Genomic DNA, 15,815 nt, shown 5'->3' on the forward strand with positions numbered 1-15,815 from the left:
CACCTTCATCCCAGTCAGCACTGTGGTCTTTGCAAGCAGCGCCGGAGGCTCTGCATGGAGTGGGTTGGGATCAAGGTACCTGCCTGCGTCAACCACACAAGATCGGGAGAGGTTTCAGACGTGTTCCTTGGTATTATAGGCAGCTGCACCTAGCGATCGTGGGCAGCTGCCTTATGTGCTTTCTGGCCATAGTGGGCCCCACTAGTCGGGCAAAAGGGAATCCTCCATGGAGGTGTCACTCGGCTTGTTCCCCTGCCGCATTACCGTACTTCTGTGGTAGGCAAATGCTTGTTAGTTTTAAGTTCCACTTGTTGCAGTGCATAAATAGCACGCAGTAAAACGTTTTAAAGTTTCAGCAGATGTTGCAAAGAAGGGACCGCAGAATGGATTCGGCCAATGCAATTTTTGAAACGTGCGCGGCTGCAGAAAGAGATTCAACAAATCTAGCTTCGCTTCAAAGTGATTTCGAAGCAAACATTCATCCGAGTGGAAATCTGGCTTACAAACGATGTACACTTTGATTTTGTGGTGTGCCGCCATTGTAGCCAGGTGATAGTAACGCACGTGCCAGGAGGAAATATACGGTTAATAGTTCTTCAAAGCAAGCCCACTTAAACTTGTGAATATAAAACCTCTATATCCTGGCCTCAGTCACCGAGGCACAGTAGTCCTTGTCAGCGGTTTGTGTGGCAGAGTGCCATATGAATAGTGTATGGCTTGAATACTTATGGTTGACTCGACAAGGCTCTTGCAATAGTGTAGTTTGACTACCGCCGTTAGAGTGGCTTTGACAGCAGCCAAATAGACTGGGTATCCTTCACTGCACCGCAAGAAAGTCAATACCGGCTTCCTGTTCATGGTAACCTGCTCTTTTCATCTCAGTAGATTTATACAATACAGTCTAGGGTTTTATCGAAAGCAGCTTAAATGTTATTTGTAGATGCTATGTAGGTGCAGCATTAAATTGTTGAAGCCCGACGAAGGCACTGAACGACTTAAAAAAAATTGCTACTCACTTGCACGTAAGCATTTTCTTTTGCCCATTTGGCATAAAATTTGGTAATATGAATCACCATTCAAGTAATATATGATTGGACACACACATTGTATACTCTGCGCTTCGAAGTTGCTTCTTTTCAGTATAGACTGTTTGATAAAAACTCTATCCATACAATAAATAGAGTATACTCTATCTAACTTTGGCGGAGACAATAGTTCGGTTTTATTTTATGATCATTAACTACAGCGTTTATTTATGGCCGTTTTCAATGTAAACTCAGCGAGACGTGCTTTTGATTGCTAACTTTGTTTGTGGTGGTCTGAGGAGACCAGTTGTCCCTTTGCCGACCACTACACTGTTGCAGCTCCTTTGTCTCACTGCAGTCACATGATGCTAGGTTTCTATGAGGCTTGTGGGCTATAGCATATACCTCCAATGATGGAGCTCAACATTTGATAACCGAAACAATTCTATATCTTGTCTAACAGATAATTTGGAAAACTGCTCCACTAAAATTGTCGTTTAAAATGAACACATTTCTAACGCTTTATAATTGTGCTTGTTTGGTTTGAAAGCTTATGATATTTTTGGATTTGCACTTTACTTAACAATCCTAGTTTCACGGTCTTCATACAGTACATTTGAAGCAGCAGGTCACCGACATCTGTGATGAATGTCAGAAGTGAATGTTTCAGGGCACTACCTCTAGGTGGCATCTGTGGGTCCAGGATAGAGAAGGGTCTGGTGTCTAATAACACTTGCCCCTTTGTCAAGGTCCTGCCTGAAGAACTACAGAGTGCCCTAACACTAATACTAGTCACCATGTTGTAGGGACAGCAATGAGGAAAATGGTTCAAAATAGTCCGGAAGGCTAATCCATGGTGGCCATCTTCAGATTCTTTTTTCCGCCGTTGGGTCTGGAAGCAAGACTGGAAGCCCCAAAGGAAGTTTCGAATTTTCCCCAAAAACTTTGAAAAAGAAGAAGGTTCCCGAAGAAATATCATCGTTCATTGATGTTGTAACCGAAGGCAGGACCACTCCGGTCCACAAATGGCGAGGTAGGGGCCATGGAGAATACCCCCTTCATGTTCTGCCAAAAGTGCCACCACAAGTACGCTCAACGCGACCCGCATGACGTCTGCAACCTCTGCCTGCCCGAAGACCACCAGGACAAGGAGTGTGAGGCCTGCGCAGTGTTCCTGCAGAAGACACTAAGGACACGCCGAAATCAAAGACAGGCTCACTACACCACAATGTCGCAGACAAGGAAGAAAACCTCCCTGAGAGACCTGGGTTAGCAACGGGGAAGAACCTGGAACACCAGCAGAGTCGACGCACAAGGGATCGGACGTCGAGGTCCTAGAGGGAGACTTTGAAAAAATCCACACGGAGAAGAAGGCGAAGGATCTGAAAAAGAAGACTGAGAGGAAAGATGCCATAAAGATCCGTCGGAACCGAAGGGCCAAGGACATAAGGGCGCACAAGGCTGCCCCATCGCGAGCAAAAAAGGCGATTAAAAGTCATCCGCGGTTGAAAGATCCCCACGGAACCCAACAGTAGGGTACCGAGTAGGGACAATCGCCGAAGACGCTGAAACAAAGGGTCGACCCTGAACCCGCAAAGAAGGGCACTACACTGATGAAGACTAACGTCGACATCTGGAAGAAAAGAAAATCTCCGGTCACCGACTCCAAGAGAGCCTTTGAGGTCAAAAAGAAGATTCGAGCAGGAAATGGCAGCTCTTCTACAAAAGAAGGGCTTCGATGCCTCACTGAAGATTGTCAAATCCCAAAGACACCGGCTGCCGAAGCAGAGAACATTGACGCCAAAGAGGCAGAAGACGCAGAAGGAGAAGAAGTTATATTGGACTCCCCTCCAACACCAGAACCTCCAGGCGAAGAACCCGAGGAATATGGAGACATATCTGAAGAGGAGGAAAACTCGGAGCATTTTGAGGATGAGTGGAACGACCTCGACACAGAGAGCCCAGAAAAGAGATTTGCAGTTACCCTTTGAAAGCTTCACCTCCAGATGACATTGCTTTCTATAATTAAATTATTAGAAGGGCAGCAAATCAATTTAGTGTACCCTTAGAGGAAGAAAAAGGGGACACATGCTTCTTGCTAGAAACCCTGGCACCAGCAACAAAAGGAACACAATACCTTTCAATGCTACCCAGTATTCTGGACGACACAAAAAAGCATTCAGGGACCCAGCCTCAAGCAAAGGGGTAACTAAAAAGTGGACAAAAAGTATAAACCCTCCTCAAAGGACCCTAAATATATTCAGGGAAGTACAGTACCTAACTTAATTATTGTCACCACTGCTAAGAGGAGAGCACAGTCTCCAACACCGGGCCTCCACCAGAAAAAGAAAGTAAGAGAAGGGATATAGTGAGGAGAAGGATGGAAAAGAAGGTTGCTACACAGTGGCGTATTGCCAACTCAAATGATCTACTGAATAGATATGGCCACCAACAGTGGGATGACATAGAGGAGTTGTTGAACAAAGTCCCTGAGGAGGACAAAGAGGGCAAAATCTATTCTGCAGGAGGGGAAAAATGTGGCAAACACCTGTCTAAAGTCCTCTTTAGATGCAGCGGACATTGCTAGTAGGCAGATGTGCACAGGAACCATCCTAAAAAGACATGCGTGGCTCAGAATCTCAGGCTTTAAACAGGAAGTTCAGCCCTCCATCATTAACAGACCATTCAATGGAGACGCTTTATTTGGCAAAGAGTTTAATGAATCCCTCCAACAAATTAAGGGCAACAAAACAGTAAGGGCAAAGGGGCCTGGCAACAAAGAGGTTCAATTGAAAGAGTGGCATTTAACAATAGGAAGCCCACAGGTTGGGGCTCCTATGGCCAAGGACAACCTATGGCACAACAAACTCAAAGGCAGAACCCAGGTAAACAAATGGGTCAACAGTCAAGCTACCAAGGTTGGCAGCAACTACAGAAGCAGCCCTTTCAAGGAAGAGGCAATGGCTGCGGAAGAGGCCAATTCTGTAGAGGGAGAGGAAATGGCTCTAACTGACTCAATCACAAAAAGGAACCCACACAACACCAGTGGGGGGAAAGATATCCTTATTCCACAGACAAAGCGAAAGGATAACAACAGACTATTGGATTTTAAATTTGGTAAAATACGGGTATTGCTTAGAGCTAACAGAAGTACCACCTGCAAACCAGCCAAAAGAAAGAATGTATGAGATCAGAACAAACCCTTCTAAACGCAGCGATCAAGGAACTATGCCTAAGACGTGCAATAGAAAAAGTACGAATACAAGAATGGTTCACAGAAAACTACTCCCCCATACTTCCTAGTACCCAAACAGGATCGAACTCTAAGACCAATAATGAACTTATTCATCAACCTGTTCATATTAACACAAAGTTTCAAAATGTGTACCCTCCAAGAAATAATACCACAAATTGAAAAGGGGGATTACTTGGCAACAATAAACCTCAATGATGCCTACTTTCATATCCCCATGAACAAATGTCTGTTTACAGAGATAGGGTGGTTTTCAGAACAAACACCAATTTCTTTCCAAAGGTGTTTTGACCGTTTCATGTCCGCCAGACTGAGTTGCCCCCCTTCTTCCTGCATCCATTCTCCTGTAGAGGACATTATTATTATATTATTATTATATGAAATTTGTAATGCGCTCAGCTTACCCGGGGGCATCCCGGCGCAACAGACCAAAGAAGGAGGAACTCGAAGCTCACTACTGTGGAAACAAGTAGGTTTTAAGAAGTTTCCTAAATACTAGGATCTTGTGCTCTGAGCGAATCTTAAGGGGCAGAGAATTCCACAGAGATGCCACCTGAACCGAGAAGCGCCTGCCCCCAGTCCGAGCTCTTCTGACTCTCGCAGATTGCAAAAGATGTTGCTGGTCTGAGCGCAAAAGGCGGGGAGGTTTATAAGGACGGGCCATATTCAAAAGGATGGGGGGGCCTTTGCCATGGAGAATTTTATGGGCCGTACACAACGCCTTGAATTTCACCCGCTCCTTAACAGGGAGCCAGTGAAGTGCTTTCAGGGCTGGGGCAGCAGACTGCCTTCTAGGGATCTCCATCAAAACTCTGGCAGCTGCATTTTGCACCTGTTGGAGGGTTTTAAAGGTGGCTTCAGGGGCACCAAGAAACAGGGCATTACCAAAGTCAAGCCTAGAAAGGATTAAGCCACGCATCAAAAGCTTCTTAGCTGGATCCGGAAGCAGTGGGAGAACCTTTCGGGCTGACTTCAGTAGACCGAAGCAAACCCCCGCAGTCTTTCTGGCGTGGGTCCTAAAGGACAGATCTTCCTCCAACCATACTCCCAAGGACTTGATCTCCTTTTTGGGAGATGGGGGGTCGCCAAGAGACCGGGGCCAACAGCTGGTAATGATGGAGGAACTGGTGTTGCCCAAGAGCATCAACTCAGTTTTTCCTCCATTGAGCTTCAGAGCTGAGTTGGACATCCATTGATAGACATTAACCAGGCAGTCATGCAACAAGTTGGGTTGTTCCGCCAGCTGAGTGAGGCCCACCACCAGCTGAGTATCATCAGCATAGCTGATGATCTTCAGCCCCGAGGGGGCTACCACTCTTTCAAGTGGAGTCATATATGCATTGAACAAAGTAGGGCTCAACGATGAGCCCTGAGGGACTCCACATTGAAGAGGGAATAGGGAAGACTGTTCTGCCCCTTCCCAGACTTGGTAGAAACGGTTGGAGAGAAAAGATCCCAACCATTTCAGGGCCGTCCCTGAGACACCTACCTCTGACAGGCGTTGGAGGAGCACCTGATGACTCACGGTGTCAAAGGCAGCACTCAAGTCCAGGAGGATCACTGCCACTGATCCTCCAGCATCAAGAGTGCTCCTTGCTTCCTCCACTACCGCCAGCAGGGCTGTGTCCGTTCCTTGGCCGGGACGGAAACCAGTCTGGGAGTCTCCCAACAGGTGGTTGGACTCAAGATAGTGAGAGAGCTGACGGTTAACCAGCTTCTCTGCGATTTTAGAAAACCCCGGCAGAAGCGAAATAGGCCTGAAGTTGGTCAGATTGGCGGGATCCAAGCCTGGTTTTTTTAATAGGGCTTTTACTACTGCCTTTTTCCATCTCTGAGGGACTATACCATGAGAGAGAGAGAGGTTGACAAGGTCAGTAAGAGGAGCTGACAGAGTATTAGCCACAAGTTTAAGATGTTTCATAGGCACTGGGTCACTCGGAGATCCACTCTTCATCTCCACCAAGACCTTTGTAACCTCCTCCTCCGAGAAGGGGCCAAAAGAGACAAGTTCGGTCGGGCAGATTATAGGACCAGTAGTCGGCTCAGAGATTTGAGGCATAGCGGGCAAAGAGGATAGGATTGTATCTATTTTGGAATGGAAGAAACTAGCCAGTTCTTCACATTTATCTTTAGGATTGACGTGTACGACTGGTGGGACTGGGGCATTGAGGAGTTCTTTAAAAATTTTAAAGGATTCTCTTGGAGAGTTACTTGCCCTCTCAATCTTATCGCTAAAGAAAATCTTTTTGACATCTTTCAGTGCACTTTTGTATTTTCTCATCTCTCTTTTATAATTAGCCCGGCTTTCTTCCGTCTGCTCTCTCCTCCAGGCACGTTCAAGCCTTTTGCAGGAAGTTCTGCAACTCCTGAGTTCCGGAGTATACCAGGGGGCAGAGGCAGTTCTTCTCTCCCTGATAAGCCTCCTTTTTTTAGGAATCAGTCGATCCAGAGAGTTAGTAAGCCAATTAGTTAGATGTTGATCAGCAATATTGGGGTCATCTACCGGGTCAGGGCGAGTTATCGCTAGCTCTTCAACCCAACTTTCAACCGGCAGCTTCGACCAGAGACGTTCCATAGTGTATTGTCTAGGCACGGGATCTCCCCGGTTCTTCAACAACCAGCTGAAAGGAATAAGGTGGTGATCCGTCCAGGGAAGGGCCAACATCTGGAGGGCTTGCAGGTTGGCAGTGTTAGCAAAAACAGCGTCAAGCTGATGACCTCTGTTATGAGTGGCTCCCAGATGAGCGAGGTGAAGATCGAGAGCATCAAATGAGCTCAATAAATCTCTTGCCACCACGTCATTGGGGTCATCAAAGTGAAGATTAAAATCCCCCAGAAGTACAAAGTTGCCTGAGGCAGCGGCTAATGGAATGATGGCCTCAATAATAGAGTCCACAAAATTCCCCAGCGCAGCAGGAGGGCGATATAAAAGGAGGCCGGAGATGGAAACGGAGGAAGATATGCCAAGGGAGAAATGACAACTTTCAGTGTTGGTAATACCGCAGTCTGCAGCTTTGCACACGAAAGTGTCTCTATAAACGATGGCCACTCCACCTCCTCTCCCATCCGGCCTATCCAGATGGAAAATGAGGTAACCCGGTGGGAGAGCATGGACAATATCGGGACCTGAACAGGCGGTCAACCACGTTTCCGTTAGGAATAATACATCTAGACAGTGGTCCAAAAGGAGGGAGTGTATTTCTATTGCGTGACAGGGCAATGATCTGCAATTCAGCAGAGCCATAGTGAGTATGTTTAAAGCCACACAGTTATTAGACACAGGACACCCGAGACAGTGTTTAAAGGCAGTACCCTCAACCCACTTATAATGGCAACTAGGAAGTTTAGTCGGGCGAAGCGAGAGCAGAGAGTCTCGTGAATACCTGAGCGGAGGGGCCAGATGTCTGGATGGATTGAGCAGAGTGGTGTGCCCTAGGCCCGTCTGGGCCCGGACGGGCACAGACGGGCTTGACTCTGGCGAAACTCCGGCGATATTCCGGCATCCCCACTGCGCGTCTCCGCTGCGCGTGGACATGGCAGCTTTTAAGCCCTAGTCGCCTCCAAGAGAGAGGACTAGCGCGTGCACCCTCTTCCCCAACCAAAGATGTCCGCCAAAGCAACAACAAAGGCGAGGGGCCGGCAAAAATACATACCTAAGATGTTAAAAGGGCAGTTGTGAGCCAAATCCATCCGTAAAACATTGTTAAATGTATACAGACTTTTTATGCTAAGGCAAAGCATACACTGCTTGTACCACCTAAAGGGCATTCCACACGTAAGAAAGGAGCCTCAAGCTTTTTTTGGAAAATATTCCTTTAGGGGACATCTGTAGAGCTGTTACATGTTCACCAAACTTTAATGTGCAGATAATCCAAAACCGCCGCCAGGCTTTAGTTGGCATGTATTAAGAACTTTATGTAAAAAATCTAGATGATCTTCCCGCTAGCCACTGGTTGCTATGAAAAGGGTGGGAGATAATTTGCAGTCCATATGGAGCATGTGTATCTACACCCATACATACCATGAAGAGAAAATACTGCTTAGCCTGTAATCATCTTTTTGTAGCATGCAGGGCTGTATATTCACATGTGTTTACCTACCTTGAAGTCAGCAGTGACTGCAAATGTTTTCAACACTATTGCATTTCACAATGCACAGTACTAACTACTTGTCTAAAATAAATCTAAGGATAAGTCTTTGTCATGGTGCAGTGTAGACTAAGAGTAGGCACAGGTCTTGTGACTCAAACAACTTAAATGAAAAACAACTTGCCAGTGTCTGGTGGCAGGAGTATGCAGAGCATGTGAATCTGCAGCAGGGCACGCATGCTGCAAACAGATGTTGCAAGGGAAGTAACTTTTTTTTTTCCTTCTGTCATGGCCGTAAAAATAAATGTGGCCTAATATCACAAAGGCTTTTTAGAAAAACTGTCTTAATAAAAAATGTTCACATATTTATTGCTACAGTGTTTGGGTCAAATTCCTTGTGCTTACTGCAACGCAGTGATAATGACGACAGAAAAATACTGTATGAGGCCTGTTCAATGTGATTTTACTTTACTGCACACATTTAAAGCCTGAAATCCTGAAATTTGGTATTTTTATAAACTCATATGGAAAAAAGGTATAAACCATATATGTAGATGTGCGCAGTGGTCTGGTCTTTCTGTTACTGTTGTTAAAAAAGGTCAGGGGCATTTTGAACCACTCAAGGCTTCGCCTCTCCCAAGTCATGTCCTCTCCACACTCTGTGTGGTATTAAACAGCATATTACATTTTTTGTATCTTAATGTATAGCACTACCATTGCAGCATCACCTATAAAAGTAACTTTCTAGCTTAAAGGTTATCAAGTCTTACTATTTTTTCTGTGACTGTAGGTGTTCCTGTCCATTAAAGGCATCTACTACCAGGCTGAGGTGCTGGGACAGATGGTTACTTGGATTACACCATATGCTTTTGCGCACAATGTAAGTAGAACAGATCAATCTAACACTCCAACACATCAATCGGCTCCTAAAGGGTTGTGCTACTTCATATGCAAATAAGTGCATATTTCCTGAAACTCCCTTACCATCTCCCTGAAATTGTTGCTCCCCCTTGCGCTGATTACCTATCTTAATCAGTGCATCTTGAAAAATGCAGTATATTGGGGTTCTGTGTCTCCCACTTGCAGCTTTGTTTTCAAATGGGGCATTTAATTTTTTTACTTCAAGGAACATTTCTTTCATCTACTAAGTAAGTACAACACCCTTTGTCCTCCCATAAATTCATCTCCAACACTCTGAGGGCATAGTCGATCCCCAAAATGAAGTGATGATGGTTTTCCTGCCCCTGTGGCCCATCAGGGGTTTCCAAGGTAGCAGCATGATACTGTTAAAACCTGGGCTGTATCAGTCACATGGTGCTGATTGCTATGCTAGGGATTCCTCTGGCCCTGCTGAGAGAAGGATGAAACCAAGATCATCAAGGTTTAGTGGGACACAGAAAACACCTTATGCCCATTGCAGCTGCGCCATAGCAACATTAAGGATTGTACTACCAGTCAAGGAGTGGAGGTACAGCACCAGCTGCAACATGAGGGCAGAATGGCATATAGAAGCGAGAGCTGGATAGAGAACGATATCATAACACGTCTGATGCATTCCTTTGATGTGACAGTAATAAGAAGCTTTTTGGACCTATCTACATAGTTGCTCGATAGCGTAAATACCAGCTGCATATTATTGACAATATTCTAAACTCCACACTCCATTAACCAGCAATTCTGTAGTGAGTTTAGATGCATATTAAAGAGTCACAGGCCCTCGCAGAATTTTACATGCCAAGACTAGAACTTCTGCCATTTTCTTACTCACGTTGTGATTGTTCTGGAGGAAGGAAGAAAACATTTGTCAAGGTTCCTTGGGTTCCCATAGCTGATTTCAGCCTTGGGCGCAGCTGTGCGTGAGCAGCGGTAACATGAACTAACAAATCATGCTGCTCCACACATAGTGTTCTGCAATTATTTGCCTTCAATGCAGGGTGTTATTATATCAGCTAGGCCAATGTTGGTACCCTCTGGGGCAAAACCATGGCAAACAACCCAAATAATGTCCCGCCCCCCCAACTACTCCCCCAGCTATGTGGTCCTAACTTTGGGACGTCAGCTGTAACAAGCAGATAAGCAGATTACCCATTGGTTATTGCTAGATAGATCTCAAAGATCCAGCAAGGGTATTTCAGTGAAGGTAGAAGCCATGCATATTTTGAAGCGGGTAGGATAACCTTGAGGCCCAGCGATGAGTTGTTTCCTTTTCCCAGTGCTTAAAGGTGCACATTTTCACCTGGGACTAAGACTCCCCGTTACAATTAGCAGGGTTGCTATAAATACTGCACCTCTTTGTAATAGCATAAACTGTGTTCAATTTCTTAACTTCTAAGGTCAGTCACCTTTTAGCCACCCAGAATGGACACCAATCTGTCCCATATTCTGCTTCATGGAGGTATCCAGGCCAGAGAAGGCAGATCTTTCACCAAATGTTTGTGACTTACAGTTTTAGAAAATTGTGCATTTCTATGCACATCTCAACAGCCGCATGGACTGCCTGTTGTAGTTTTGGAAAGTACTCTACTTCTGTACAAAACTTTCCTAATGCTAGTTGTTGTGCTCTCTTAACCTGTAACAAGACTGATTTGCATATGGCTGGGTCCAAACTGGAATTGCATGGTGAGCAAAACAACGATGGAATTAGGACCAGATCTCTGTACTGGGGTGAAAATATAACATTGTTCTGCATTCTGTCCATCAATTGTTCTTTTTCTTCTCTTAACCTGTATAGCACATTCTAAAACGTCTCCTGCACCAACAGATATTGTAAATGATCCTATTGTAATTAATTGGAAGCCACAGTTAGATGCTGGATCTGAATGATGTCTTGAAGCCTGTTCCAGTAATGTAAATGATATGCAATATAAAATCTTCATACCTGCTTTGCATACCCATTGATGGTATATTTTGTTCCCAATCATATGCTTTTCCAGTCTGTGAACATTTTTCCTTCTGAACAGACCTCTCTCTATGTAGGTTCTCTGTTCTGGGTATGCATCTCTTTGAGAACTTTTCTGTCTACTTTAAAAGAACCCAAGTTTCTGATGCTCTTTCTCATACTTTTTCAGCATCCAACCGATGTGGACTACAGGGTCATGGCAACCTTCACGGAATTCTATACAACGCTGTTGGGATTTGTAAATTTTCGTCTGTATCAAACACTAAATCTTCATTACCCTCCAAAGGTTAGGTTTTTTTCCAGATCTCTGCCAAGCCACATGATATTTGCCTGCCCCTTTTAGGCTCTGCCTGCCTGGGACTGTAACTCTCTTTATTGCTGTATGTCTTTTGCACCGCACATTGGCTGCTACTTGCCTGTAAGTTTCCCAAGCATCTGCATATCTGTATAACTCAATCTCGATTTATGGCTTCCCTTTTGTCCTACCACACCGGCTTCCCTGCACCCACGACGACTGCTTGCTTATGCCTGTCTGCCCCTTTCCGTCACCTACTGTCTTTTCAGCATTTTCTGCTTGCCACTACCCCACAATAATTGTGCTTATCTCTTGCCCATTAGCTCCTATCTTTTTGAAACATGCAGATCTTGTGTCCTATCTTCCTTCCTGCCTTGCCTTCTCTTTCTCCCCTCATTTTGAAGCACCCTCTTCTTGCTGCTTATTTTGTCCCCATAACTCTTCCCCCTCCGACCCCCCACTCTCCATCACTTTCTTACCCTCTCTTCACTGTATCCCTCTGCTTTCTGTAGCTGGAAGGACAATCTGAAGACAACCCCAAATCCGATGAAGGAAATTACGCCATGGATTCAGAGGCTTACCTGGAGGTTAGTGAAAAATACATACTTGCTGTTGATGTGAGTAGCCAGATTGTACCTCTTTCTACCCCCCGCCCTCTTTCTACCCCTCCAATTAATGTATGACATACCTCAACAGTGAGCATGCTGTACTAAAACGGCATGCTGACCATTCACCGCAGGACGCACTGCATGTTTTGTGCCTGTCCCGTGGTGAAAACCCCTCCTACTCAATTAATCCTCTTCATTCTTATTTTTGGTGGGGGGTGGGAGGGGCATTTCTTTGATTTAAGAGGAGAGCACAACCGTCACCATTTCTTTGGTTGTGGGGGGCACCACCCAGAAGTGCAGCCCACCTTATTTTTTCCTTTAATTCTATTCCTTCTACCCCTCATTCTCTCGCTTTCACCCCTGCCACACCCCCAACCCCCAAAAAAGCTGTTCCCCAGCTTTTTTTCTGCCTGCATCTGCCACAGTGTGGAATCCAGCCATGCTGTGCAGGCAGTGAAGGGATCTGCGGCTTGGTGTGCATGGTGAAAGGAATGCACACTAAGGAAACCAATTTCATTTGAAACAGTGTGTAGGGTGGTGCAAGAGCCATGTGGAAGGCCAGAAGGAGGGAAAAGGATGGTGGTGAAAAGTGAGGGAGACCGAGCATGGGGTATGGCGAGAGAAACACTATCTTTGTCTCTAAGGTGTAAACCCATGTTGTGAGAAGATGGCTGTGGCAAGGAATGGATTAATTCAAAATATATATATATATATATATATATATATATATATATATATATATATATATATATTCTTCACACGCCGGTTCCTGTTTTCCCAGCCACTGCGAGCGCTCAATGTGGGTGCGTTTCCCTACGGCGGAACCTCGCCGTTCAATATAGCACACTCTTCCGATTTCACGAAAGTAATGGGCGCACACTCGCTGCCTTTCCACAATTGTTTTAATCAATTTTTACAGCTTGGAAACAAACAAACCGATCAACGCGTTTCAGTGCTCCTGGCACCTTGCTCACGATCGCCACCTGTCAGCCCCTAGTAGATCGTGAGCAAGGTGCCAGGAGCACTGAAACGCGTTGATCGGTTTGTTTGTTTCCAAGCTGTAAAAATTGATTAAAACAATTGTGGAAAGGCAGCGAGTGTGCGCCCATTACTTTCGTGAAATCGGAAGAGTGTGCTATATATATTCTTTTCAAAAATCACCTCGATTGGAAATGATAGCCCGTACACCTCTTCTGTGCAATAAATGATAGATTTAATGGCAATTGTTATTGCCATTAAATCTATCATTTATTGCACAGAAGAGGTGTCCGGGCTATCACTTCCAATCGAGGTGATTTTTGAAAAGAATTTATTGGGACCGCTGGTGCCCGGCTCGGACCGCCCGCCGACAGTGCTTCTCCACTACCAGCACTCGTGGAAAGGATATATACATATATATCTATCAACCAAATAGAAATGCACTCGCGGGGGGGGGGTTCAATCCAAGTCGGACTTATTTGCACAAAAGATCAAAGAATAGACTCGTTTCGGCGGTACGCCTTCGTCAGTCATATATATATATATATATATTTATCTCCTGTAGTCTTTCTAAGTCTTCAAGTTTTATATCTGTGCAGAAACTGTCCGCACTCAGTGCCAGCCTGTCCCGAGTCATGGTGCCAAGTACTGAAGATGACGTGGAAGTAGATGAGTTTCCTGCTGATATGGTGAGGAATTGTTGTTGGTTTCGAACTTTAACTGCCTCACCTAGAAATTATGCCTGATTGCTGTAGTGGTCCTCCAATGTGATTGTCTTTTGATTTGAAATAGTCTGTGATTAGTGTTTGGGTGTTATTACAGAAGTTGCTCAGTGTGTACTTTCTCCAGACTTTCTCTTCTTTGCAATTGTCTTCAACCTTTGCTGCTATCACTCACTCTTTAATATTTTGCTTCATGTTTGTCCAAGTAATGTTTCTCAACTAGTAATGTTCTGCAGTTGTTACCTGTGAGAAGGTGGCTCTATACTGGACAATAAGGCAGTACAGTGTGTATAGAGTCCACAAACCACCAAGGTTTAACAGAGGTTAAAGTCAGAACTGACCTTACTCTCCAAAGTGGTAGCTTGGTCGAGCAGTAAGGCCGTACCAGAGGGCAGTGTAAAGCATTTGTTGTACACACTCAGCAAAAGGTTTCACACACTCAAGAACTGAAGTCCAGGCCAATTGTTATTATATCTTTAGATATAGTTGTTTTATATTTTGAACCAACAGTTATAAAAATATACTTTTTGAGATACGAGTACTCTCAGGTAAATACTTTGCAGAGGAGCAATAAGTTTGTACACACAATAATCACAGGTTAGCTAATAGCAATACAGTTCTGAAACACACGCTAGCATTGAGCTCAATGGGTTGTCATAGGAAAGTGCAGTTGATTACTTTAGTGATTACTTTGATAGTTCCAGGACTAGATCTTGGATTCAGTCCTGGGACCTAAGCTGTAACCAGATTATCAAAAACGTTTTAGTTACAGTGATGATTTTTCCTGAATATAAAGCTGTTTCAACAGCTCACACTTAAAAACTTTTCGAGGTGATTCTCACAATGTTATTCAATGGGAGGAAATTCAGGTTACAGGTGAAGTACGATCGCGTTACTTTTGTAACCCAGCACTAGTCTCCTAGGGCCAGCACTGGGGGCTTAATTAAAAACAGGTAGGTTATTGCGTTTCAGTATGTCATACGTTTTTTAACGAATATTTTCAGTTTTCAAAAGTAGACCCTTAGAAGAAATTTCATAGAAAAACAGACAATGGGTTCCTATGGAGAAAATACAGGTTACTAGTAACCCAGCTAGGGATTACTTTTGCGGTTCAGTACTGGGCTGAAAGGTACAGTACTGGCTTCTCTCCTGATCACAGGTGAGTATTTTCGAATTTGGACTTTGGCTGATTTTATAGGAATATTTTCAGTTTTCAAAACTTCACACTTTAAGAAAATTTTCGAGTCAAAAATGGGTCCATGTTATCCAATGGCAGGTAAGTGGATTACCGGTTTCCAGGTGAGTACTTGGTTGGTGAAGTTAGGGTTCTGGGCATAGACTCGGGGGTCCCCCAGGGTCAGGTGAGTACAGTTAGTTCAGTCCCAGCGGCTCCGGGGCGGCCGGGTGCAGAGGTAGGCCCAATGTTATCCAATGAGGGAACGGGGGGCCTTCGCTGGCTAGCAGGCCACGCGGCTCTGGGCTCCTGGTCACTTGGTCTGGGCAAGGGGGTAAATATGATAGGGCAAAGAGGTCACAGCCAGCTGCACTCGGGCGGCTGGGTGCAGGATGCTTTTGAACCGTCGGGCGCTCAATATTATCCAATGAGGATCTTGAAAAAGGAACAAAGGCTGCAAGCTCGTGGACGGTGACTCTCCAGGGGCGATCAGCACTTCGAGAGGTAAGTTGGGATGTTGGAGCACAGGTAGGTACCCCAAAGGGAGGCACAGGGGGCTGTAGGGTGCCGGGTGCAGGGGTGTCTTTGGGTGCAGGGGTGTCTTTGGGTGTCAGAAAAGCTTACCCTCGGCTGGTCGCGGTTGGGGTGGCCCCTGGTTCGGAGTCTGCAGGCGTCGGCTGGTTCGTCGAGGAGGGTCTTTGGGCACTGGACTTCGGGTCCCAGTCGCCGGGGGGACGTCCTCCTGGTATTGGTTTGGGTTGGCTCGGCCCGGG

At 45.3% G+C, this 15,815-nt stretch overlaps 1 protein-coding gene across 2 annotated transcripts in view; it reads left to right on the plus strand.

Moving 5' to 3' along the window:
- The window catches only part of PES1 (pescadillo ribosomal biogenesis factor 1), a 163,957-nt gene that overhangs the window by 71,193 nt on the left and 76,949 nt on the right, over nucleotides 1–15,815 (plus strand). For both annotated transcript variants that reach the window (XM_086943192.1, XM_086943193.1), the window contains exons 6-9: nucleotides 9,157–9,246; nucleotides 11,435–11,551; nucleotides 12,073–12,147; nucleotides 13,746–13,835. In XM_086943192.1, coding sequence (XP_086799318.1) covers nucleotides 9,157–9,246; nucleotides 11,435–11,551; nucleotides 12,073–12,147; nucleotides 13,746–13,835 — 372 coding nt within the window. The remainder of the gene's footprint in view (nucleotides 1–9,156; nucleotides 9,247–11,434; nucleotides 11,552–12,072; nucleotides 12,148–13,745; nucleotides 13,836–15,815) is intronic.

This window comes from Lissotriton vulgaris, chromosome 11, assembly GCF_964263255.1.
Source record: "Lissotriton vulgaris chromosome 11, aLisVul1.2, whole genome shotgun sequence".
NCBI classification, from domain to species: domain Eukaryota; kingdom Metazoa; phylum Chordata; class Amphibia; order Caudata; family Salamandridae; genus Lissotriton; species Lissotriton vulgaris.